Consider the following 11,186-nt stretch of genomic DNA (forward strand, 5'->3'; position numbering starts at 1 on the left):
GACCCACACACACACACACACACACACACACACACACACACACACACACATACTGACCTGTCCTGTGACAGATGAGTCGCACATTGCTGTTGTGTATTGTCTGTCCAGCTCAGGTGCATTGTCGTTCAAGTCTAAGGTCTCTATTGCAATGAGCACCCTGGACACCTGGCTGGGATTATCTATAAGAGCCAGAAAGAGATGTTTTAGTCACCATCCAATCCTGTAAAATGCATCAGGACACACACACACACACACACACACACACACACACACACACACACACACACACACACACACACACACACACACACACACACACACAACCAGATTCACATGAATCCTCATGAGCTGTATCAATCTTTTCAGGCTTTGTCCAAAAACGTTTTTTTTTTCTGCAGCAACCAAATCAAATTAGTGCACACACAATTGGCTGAATAATCAGGAGCATATTTGGCTTCATTTGCATGCTCCCAGCAAAAGTGGGATTGATGTTTCCATATCAGTCCTAATTTTCTACACTGCACTGCTCCAATCTTGGCCTTGGAATAAGCCTCTCACACAGATACTGTGTGTGTGTGTGTGTGTGTGTGTGTGTGTGTGTGTGTGTGTGTGTGTGTGTGTGTGTGTGTGTGTGTGTGTGTGTGTGTGTTCACACATGGTTGCATGGGAAGAAAAGAAAGAGAGAGAACGGGAGGGAGGGGGGGAGGAAGGGGAGGAAGGAGAGTGACAGAGAGCAGTCAGTCTGAATGCCAACAACTAACATGAGGGCACAGTCTAAATATACTAGCAGGAGGTTTCCAGCACCATTCTCACTTGGATAAATTCAACCGCTTGCTTGCATAGAAATATGCTTAGAGATGGTCTAACACACGCATGCACACGCACACGCACTCATGCGCACACACACACACACACACACACACACACACACACACACACACACACACACACACACACACACACAATACGATACACTTCTTCTGGCTTATGATGAAATTAACACACATGTACATAAACTCACACATGAAAAATGTGTACACATATACACACACACACACACAGACACACACACACACACAACCACACACACACACACACGCCTCTCCATCTGGACAGTGCTCCCGCTCCTGGTGCAGAACCACCATATCATGGATGGTGGCCATTTTTTTCCTGTAGTTGAAAGGGAGAAAATGAGCTCCTGTTATATCGGCGGCGGTGGTGGTGGTGGTCCTGGGCTGCCTATGGCCATGTCAGTTCCTACTGTGGCTGCCTTTAACACAGCTTCCAACTCTTTGTTTATTAGATGGAGCTCATTATTTAAGACAGGTGCTCACCCGTGCTCTCCCCACCTCCACTTCCAGCATCACAGCGACGGAGTGAATTTTACACCGAGTTTAACTCGGTGGCTGCATGAAGCAGTTACAGGGCAGCAGGGTTAATCAGTCATCATTTACTCATCACTCGTGGTGGCTTTTGGACACCGATGTTCAACGGCGCTAACAGTGCCAGTTGACGAGCCAATTTGATTTGTGGGGTTGAAACGAAGACTCAAACAATGGTTCTGCTCACTGCCAAAGCAGCTGGTGGAAGAGGGACATTCAGCGGGCCAAAATTTTGCCCGGTGCTTGGCAAAGGGGCCGGTGTTAGTGCTCCACTCCTGTGTAAGGCAATTAGGGGGAGTCAGAGAGCTTAGCTGAATGCAACTTGTTTGGTTAAATTCAACTTTTTCCCAAGTGTGCGTTGTATTCCAGTCGCAAAATAAGCAAAATTATTGTTCGCGTGTGCGCTCACTCATCAGTGAAACGACAGTCTAATTGTGTTCAATGTGAACACCTGAAAACTTGTTTCCCTTCAGCTCCTAATGACCGTTCATCTACTGGGTAATTATCGCAGCAATTAAATGGCTAACATGACGCAGATCAACTGGTTCACAAAGTGCCGTCACAACCTACTCCGCTGGCACCAAACCTTTCTATTATGCATTATCGCTCGTGATATGACCTGATGGCTGCAAGGCTCAGCTGCTCAGTGGAGCAGATTGTGAGCCATGTGCTCTCAAACACTACACCGACATAAACTAACGCGTTAAACCTCTTACGGCCTCTCGCTCATTGGTGGGTACGGTAGTGATGTAATCTTCTAGGAGGTCAAAAGATGATGTGGTCACTGTTGTGTGAGAGATAAACCGGTTGAGTTTGGAGAAACGGGCCAATTCTCGTACCATGGTGTCATATAGTGACACTTTTACCAAAAATGCTGATAAACAGTATGACGCACAGGGTACCCTTCTGTACATCTGTATGAGACGTGACACATTAACCAATATCCAACCTTAACCCTTAAAGGTACAATCCTTAATTCAAATCTACTACTACTACTTTTGGATGTAACGTAATGTGGTGTTAGGGGTCGCCACAGCGGATCATCCATTTCCATCTCTTCCTGTCCTCTGCATCTTCCTCTGTCACACCAGCCACCTGCATGTCCTCTCTCACCACATCCATAAACCTCCTCTTTTGCCTTCCTCTTTCCCTCTTCCCTGGCAGCTCCATATTCAGCATCCTTCTCCCAATATACCCAGCATCTCTCCTCCACACATGTCCAAACCATCTCAATCTCACCTCTCTTGCTTTGTCTCCAAACTGTCCAACCTGAGCTGTCTCTCTAATATATTCGTTCCTAATCCTGTCCTTCTTCGTCACTCCCAATGAAAAGCTTAGTATCTTCAACTCTGCCACCTCCAGCTCCACCTCCAGTCTTTTCCTCAGTGCCGCCGTCTACCAACCATACAACACAGCTGGTCTCACAACCATCTTGTAAACCTTCCCTTTAACTCTTGCTGGTACCCTTCTGTCGCAAATCACTCCTGACACTCTTCTCCACCCGTTGCACCCTGCTTGCACTCTCTTCTTCACCTCTATTCTGCACTCCCTATTACTTTGAACAGTTAACCCCAAGTATTTAAACTCATCCACCTTCATCACCTCTACTCCTTGCATCTTCACCACTCCACTTCTTTCACACACACAATTCACACAATCCTTCATTCAAATGTTAAAGAAAATGTTGCCCCCCCCCACTACCAAAGTACAAAATACAGGATTGGAAGCTGTTATCACTCACAAATTGATTAACAGGTCTCTTAATACAAGGACTAACACTAAAAAACAACTAGATAAGACTTTCTGTTGTTTTCTGATGCTGTAAAAGGTTTGTTTATGTCGGTAATGGTTGTGAGCACTGGAGCAAAACCAGCTCAAACTTTCAATTACAATTGGTAAAGAAAGACACAAAACACTTATCAAGCTGTAACTCAAACTCATCAACACATCATCGGCGGTCACTTGGGGTCGAGTATGACTGTCCTCCTTCTTGGTCCTTGTGGGTCTTCAGGTGGGCGAAGAGGCCGATCCTGGAGCCGTACATTTTGGTGCAGTGTGGGCAGGGGTGGGTGGTGGTAGTCGTGGGATTGGTTTGGACCTTTTTGGTGGAAACTCCCTCCTTTCTGAGTCTGCGCTTGTCTTCTGCAGCACGGCATAGATCGTTATTATATAGTGCAGCTCCTTCCTGGACAAGTTTTCTCCAGGTCGCCCTGTTGGTTGCTGTGTCCTCCCAGGTCTTAGGGTCTATGTGGCATTTTTTGATGTTCACTTGGATGTTATTCTTATATCTTTTCTTTTGACCTCCCAGGGCACGTTGTCCTGTGAGAAGCTGGGAGTATAGGACTTGTTTTGGAAGGCAAGAGTCAGGCATACGGATGACATGGCCAGTCCATCTGAGCTGGTGATGGGTGATGGTGGCAGTGATAGCGGGAATGTTAGCCTCCTCCAGGACGCTGGTGTTGGTGCATCTATCTTCCCAGGTGATCTTGAGGATTTTTTGGAGGCACCTCTGATGATGTGCCTCTAGTGCCTTCAGGTGCCTGCTGTATGTGGTCCAGGATTCTGATCCATACAGTAGGGTGGGCAACACTACCGCTCTGTAGACCAGAATTTTCATCCTGGCCTGGAGGTCACGGTTTTCAAAGACCCTTTCTCAGTCTTGAGAAAACCCCACTGGCACAACTGAGGCGGTGGTGTATTTCCTCATCAATGTTAGCTTTGGAGGATAGGAGGCTTCCGAGATACGTAAAGTGGTCCACATTTTCCAGTCCGGTTTTGTCAGCAGCGATAGTTGGGGGTGGAGCAGGGTTATCTGTGTTGGGTGGTGGCTGGTAGAGGATCTGGGCCTCCTTTATGTTAAGGGCCAGACCAAGCTGCTTGTATGCCTTGGCAACAGCATCCAGAATGCACTGTAGGTCCTCTTCTGAATGGGCCACGAGGGCATTGTCGTCAGCATACTGCAGCTCCATGATTGATATGGTGGTGGTTCTGCTTTTAGCCCTGAATCTGTTGATGTTCAGGAGTTGTCCGTCAGTTCTGTACACGATTCTGATTCCTTGAGGCAGGTGTTTACCCGTAAGATGGAGGATAGCAGAAATGAAAATGGAAAACAGGGTAGCAGCAATGACACAGCCCTGCTTGACTCCAGTATGAACCCTGAAGGGTTCTGTTTCATCTCCACTGCCACTGAGTACTGTGGATGACATATTGTCATGCAGTAGTCTCAGTATCCGGATGTATTTGTCCGGGCAGCCAATTTTTGCCATCAACTAGAAGAGTAAACTCAGTAAAGTGCAGATCTCCAGCAGACATATCTCCTCTTCTCTGGTGTTCAGACTAAGGTGACAAACCAGCTGAGGAGTTGGCACTCAATTGCAGTTTAAAACAGGTTTTTTAAAGGTTTTGAATCACCGCAACCATGAGAGGTCCTTGAACATAGAGTCATAACTGTGCACAAATATTATTAGGCTGACAGGCCCAGTAGTATGTGAGATTAGCAGTGGACAGATACACACAAACACACACACACACACACACACACACACAAACACACACACAGTGTTTTCCTGCCATTATTAAGACTTTTGCACAGCGCCCAAGTTGATTGAATGGGAAGTATAGAAAAAAAAGTTGTTAATATGCACAGATCAAGCAAGAAAAATCTATCTAACAGAAATGTTTTGCCTGTCAGTCTGTGGATGTGCATCCTCCTAGGCAGACCCTCGCATTAATGTGACCAAGTCTAATATGAACTTGCACTTTCCACAAAGAAACGGTTTGATATGGGACCATTTTGGTCTAACCCCAACCCTGTCTTTGTTTTCATAATATAATAAAGCTGGGTAAACCGTTTACGCTCGCGTATGCATGACTCACATCTATGGTTGACTCAGATCAGGGAGCGACAAGAATATACAACACTTCCTGTTTTGACTGCAACCTAGAGGAAGTTGTTCCTTTATAACTTTCAAAGTTTTTGGATTATCAAAATTCTTTTAATAACCCCCCCCCCCACTTTTTCACCGCAATCAAATTTTGGCCGATTACTCCACTCTTCCAACCCACCCTGGTTGCTGCTCCACCCCCTCTGCCGATCCAGGGAGGGCTGCAGACTACCACATGCCTCCTCCGATACACGTGGAGTCGCCAGCCGCTTCTTTTCACCTGACAGTGAGGAGTTTCACCACGGGGAGGTAGTGTGTGGGAGGATCACGCCATTCCCCCCAGTTCTCCCTCCCCCTCGAATAGGCACCCTGACCAATCAGAGGAGGCGCTAGTGCAGCGACCAGGACACATATTCACATCCGGCTTCCCACCTGCAGATGCGGCCAATTTTGTTTGTAGGGGCGCCCAACCTAGCCGGAGGTAACATGGGGACTTGAACCAGCGATCCCCGTGTTGGTAGGCAACCGAATAGACTGCTACGCTACCCGGATGCCCCCTTTTAATAACTTTTGATCATGTCGCTGCCCGAAATGTCAACCGTAGATAGAGTCGTGCATACACAAGCTTAGCTAGCTTCATTATATTGTGAAAATAAAGACAAAATTTATTTTTGGCTCACCTAGTGGTCTTCCAGATCTCCTGCGCTGAGATCAGCACTGAATGATTCACTGACTTGCGAAATAATTGACTTCTTATTTACTTTCAAGACTCATACCCGAATACCTAATGTTTTCACATCTACGGTTGACTTCGATTGGGCAGCGACAGCGAGCAGCGTTGGTCGAGCGAGCCAGAGAGTGAATGAAGTGAGGGAGCGGCGATAGCGAGAACAGAAGTTTTTCAAAGGTTTTGGGTCACCGCAACCACGAGAACTTCTTCATCATACAGTCATTCATAACTGTGCAAAAATATTTTTAGGCTGATAGGCCCAGTAGTATGCAAGATTATCCGGGGACACACAACAACACAACAACCCCCCCCCCCCACACACACACACACGACCCCAGGCTACTCCTGGGGAGATAATTATGTATGTAAATATACCTCAATTTTATACGATCAAATAAATCAGATTGGGCCTTTAACCATTACCTAACCTTGACCTAAATGAAAGCACTACCTAGGCTGTATCATTAATATTATATATCGTTAATATTATATCATTCATTGTATTTTAATATCGTCATAAATATTCAAATTTTAGGTCTGAGTTTTAGCACTGGAGCCTATGGGACACCTGCTGCATCTCTGTACAAATACTGATGGGTATTTTGGGTCAAATATCAACGCTTTCCCAAAGCGTTGATATTGGACACTACGGGTTGAGAATATGCTGAGGCCACAAGCTCACAATTACAGTAAAAAAACAAAACACGTACGTGTGCCTCTATTGCCTACTGACTTGTCCCCACCTACAAATAGCCTGTAGGTGATGACCTGAGAATGACCTCTGACCTCTCTGAGTGGCGATGACAGTGATGTTGTGCCAGTGCTCGCGCTCGCGGTCCAGTTCCATCGCCGTGGTGATGAGACCGCTGTCCGGGGTGATACGAAACAGAGCTTCCGGGTCAGACTGAGGATCAATGGAAAACCTGGGACGGACAGAAATGAAAAACGGGCATAACAGAGCAAGAGTGCAGAAGAGGAGAGAGGGATGGTGGGGATATGAGAGGGAGAGAGAGCCGGGCGCCGGTGAAAGACAAGGGGAATGACAGAAACAGACACAGCGGAGGGGCACAGAGAGAAAGAAAGCAGATGGGGCAAGTGTGTGAGCGAGCGATAAGGAAGACAGCATCCAAATGGCCAGGGAATTAATATAGGGAGATTATCACAGTCGATAGGGGCTCCTTTGAAGTGCCACCGATTATCTCAATATCTCTATGAATATCCCAAATATCATTCCTTCCCACACACACTCTTAGCACTTCTGCTGGCTGTAATAGGGACACGGCTCTCAGGGGCTTCTAATGACAAAAACGCTCCTCCTTCAAAACCGTGGCCTGGGAGCAAACACAAACATCACAGAGTATCAGAGGAGGGCACACAGCACTCCACCAGAGGCTTTTGAGGTCGCTGCCGTGCTCAAGGGAAGGCGCGTGTGCTCTCTGCATGCTAAACCCGTGCGACTTATTTCAACTTTTTCTCTATTCATCTCTGTATAACGACCGGTTAGAGCAGTGTAACCCAACCCAATCCCCAAGTAAGCCCAGTCCTGATGCCTTTCAACATAAGCCTGAATAGGTAGGCCACTGTGTACTTTACATTCACATTTTTTTGTTTACATTTATTCATTTGGCAGATGCTTCAATCCAAAGCAACTTACGAGAGTCAGCAATTAGCAGATGCGTTCAAGTGTTACCAACAGGCTTCACAGAGTACTGCACGGTAATCATGCCATATGAGGTAGTAGTAGTACATTTGCTGGATGGTAATCATATCATAGTAGTACTATATGAAATCGTAGTAGTACATGTGCTGCATGGTAATTATAGGCAACTTATGCTACAAGAGCATAAAAATGTCATGTGTAAGTAGAAAGGGCTCAATAGTAGACACCAAAAAAATTGTGTTTTTCTTTTTTCTTTTCTGGATTTCCCTCCCTTTTTCTCCCCAATTGTATCTGGCCAATTACCCCACTCTTCCGAGCCGTCCCGGTCGCTGCTCCACCCCCTGTACGGATCCGGGGAGGGCTGCAGACTACCACATGCCTCCTCTGATACATGTGGGGTCGCCAGCTGCTTCTTTTCACCTGACAGTGAGGAGTTTCACCAGGGGGACGTAGTGTGTGGGAGGATCACGCTATCCCCCTCAGTTCTCCCTACCCCCCAAACAGGCACTCCGACCGACCAGAGGAGGCGCTAGTGCAGCGACCAGGACACATAACCACATCCGGCTTCCCACCTGCAGACACAGCGAATTGTGTGTCTGTAGGAAAACGCGACCAAGATGTAGGTAACACGAGGATTCGAACCGGTGATCCCTGTGTTGGTAGGCAATGGAATAGACTGCTATGCTACCCGAATGCCCAATTATAATGGTGTTTAATTAATAAGGGTGAAAAGCACTTGTTCAACCAATTGGCGCTTGATTATGTTGGCGCGCCTGTGCGATTAGGTGTTATAATAGTGGTTTTCAACAGCAGGGGCCAGTCGGATCACATGTATCCACAACAATCACATTTTGTTTGGAGACAAATTTTGAATAAAAAAGGAACAGAATATTCATGTTCATACTCTGAGTCAACGCAAATGATGCAATGACTTAGTTGTATTCCAAAATATTTCTAAAATAATGTTCATTCACTCAAGTGAAGGAGTTCAAGTATCTCGGGGTCTTTTTCACGAGTGAGGGTAGGATGGAGCTGGAGATTGACAGGAGGCTTGGTGCAGCATCAGCAGTAATGCGGATGTTGTACCAGACCATTGTAGTGAATAAGGAGCTGAGCCGGAAGGCAAAGCTCTCAATTTACCAGTCAATCGTCATTCCAACCCTCACCTACGGTCATGAGCTTTGGGTAGTGACCGAAAGGGTAAGATCACGGATAAAGCGGCTGAAATGAATTTCCTCCGTAGGGTGTCTGGGCTCAGCCTTAGAAATAGGGTGAGGATCTCGGACATCCAGAGGGAGCTCGGAGTAAAGCCGCTGCTCCTTCGCATCGAAAGGAGCCAGTTGAAATGGTTCCGGCATCTGATTAGGATGCCTCCAGGGCGCCTTCTTTTGGCGATTTTCCATGCACGTCTGACTGGGAGGAGACCCCGGGGTAGACCCAGAACTTGCTGGAGGGACTACATGTCCAATCTGGCCTGGGAACGCCTTGGGATCCCTCAGGAGGAACTGGAGGGCGTTGCTGGGGAGAAGGACGTCTGGAGTGCCCTACTTAGCAGCTGATGATGAGATGACATGTTCATTGCTGATTTGCCTTGTGTAATTTTTTAAAATTTATCATTAATAGGCCATGAACAAAGACTGAAAAAAGGGAATAGTGCATTGATGAACAATACAAAATATAAAAAGGATCTCAACAGGTGGGTCACAGTGTGGAAAAGCTTGGGGTGCTATTATATGACTGATTGAATAAGTGTGAGCAGGCCTACCTATGCAGGCTTACAGTGAAAATATGCAGGACAGGCGATACATGACCACTCGGTTGGGAAACACTGAGGTCGAAGAGTTTTGTTCTCAAAACACGGAGCACTTCTGATAACCAAATACTGACATTATTCTAAAAAGCAAAGCTATCTTGAGACCTACGTATACCTTTAAAAACCCATAAGTGTACCGCGGCTGGACTCGGACCTGGAATCTCACATGCAGCAGGAGCAGACTGGTTTTATATCTAAAGTCAATCATCCTACTGTAGTTCTGAACCATCAACGCCCCTTCTAGTGCACATTATTGACCTGCTTAGGATTTCTGATCAAAACCTGTAACCTACATACCTACATACCCGCCTACATACCTGATGTTGTTGGTCAGGCCTGTGTCGGGGTCCACGGCGCTGACCCGGCCCACGGTGCAGGCTGGCGGGCAGTTTTCCGATACGTCCATGTGGTAGCGGGCCCGGGAGAACCGTGGAGGCTCGTCTGCATCCAGTACCGCGACCCTGACAGAGGCCCGGTCCTTGAAGGGCCCACGGCGTAAGAAACGGGGGTCCACTATGGGGTTCAGCACCTCCACAGAGAAGGAGTATGAGCTGCGGCTCTCATAGTCCACCGGCTGAGGAGGAGAACACAGTTCAAGACGAGGGTTTAGCATAATGTGTTTTGTTTATTTATTTTGGTCCAATACTAGCGGAAATTAAGTTAAAAAAGTTTAATCTCTTTAATGTCTAAAGCCTCAAAAAAACAAAACAAAAAACAAAATTACTGTTCCTCCAGCATTACCATTCTCATCAGTAGTACTGCAACATCAAGCCATTTGCTAATATAATTCCAACATCAAAACCCCAGAAATGCCTTTCAACTCAAAACAGTTCACCATCAAAACACTTATTATGGCACTCCAGCACAAATCTGCTCAGTGTCACTCCAGAATCCTAAACGCCACAGCATCACAGCGTTCAGGACAGACGATGTAGTATCTCCTCTAAAAACCTGTTTCTGTCAGTTCAATGTGGACTACCTGAGAGCCTTTGAAATTATTTATTTATTGGATAGATGGATGGATGGATGAATGGATGGATGGATGGATGGATGGATAGATAGATAGATAGATAGATAGATAGATAGATAGATAGATAGATAGATAGATAGATAGATAGATAGATAGATAGATAGATAGATAGATAGATAGATAGATAGATAGATAGCTAGATAGCTAGATAGATAATAGATGAATAGATGGATAGATAGATAGATAGATAGATAGATAGATAGATAATAGATGAATAGATGGATAGATAGATGAATAGATGGATGGATAGATAGATGATGAATGTATAGATAGATAGATAGATAGATAGATAGATAGATAGATAGATAGATAGATAGATAGATAGATAGATAGATAGATAGATAGATGAATAGATGGATAGATAGATGAATAGATGGATGGATAGATAGATAGATAGACACATAGACAGACGGATAGACAGATAGAATATCAAACGTAACTATGAAAAGTGGTTTCATGATTGATCACACACAAGTCAATCACAGTTCCAAAATGAAAGGATGATGAAAAGAGATCAGCATCACGTCGTTGTGACACCGCTGTGAGCAGATTACCCAGCTAACAGTTGGTAGACTCATTTTGATTGCATATATTTGCATTGTTGGGTTTATGAAAAAACAAAAAAAAAACAAAAACACATTCGCCATTAGCGTTGAGTAAAACGGTAGGACTCACCCATGCTGAGTG

At 45.7% G+C, this 11,186-nt stretch overlaps 1 protein-coding gene across 1 annotated transcript in view; it reads right to left on the bottom strand.

The window, feature by feature from the left end:
• The window catches only part of LOC130124412 (cadherin-24), a 136,986-nt gene that overhangs the window by 20,496 nt on the left and 105,304 nt on the right, over window positions 1–11,186 (bottom strand). The window contains exons 6-8 of the mRNA XM_056293868.1: window positions 9,787–10,043; window positions 6,783–6,919; window positions 58–179 (exon numbers count right to left, since the gene is read on the bottom strand). Coding sequence (XP_056149843.1) covers window positions 58–179; window positions 6,783–6,919; window positions 9,787–10,043 — 516 coding nt within the window. The remainder of the gene's footprint in view (window positions 1–57; window positions 180–6,782; window positions 6,920–9,786; window positions 10,044–11,186) is intronic.

Source organism: Lampris incognitus, chromosome 14, assembly GCF_029633865.1.
Source record: "Lampris incognitus isolate fLamInc1 chromosome 14, fLamInc1.hap2, whole genome shotgun sequence".
NCBI classification, from domain to species: domain Eukaryota; kingdom Metazoa; phylum Chordata; class Actinopteri; order Lampriformes; family Lampridae; genus Lampris; species Lampris incognitus.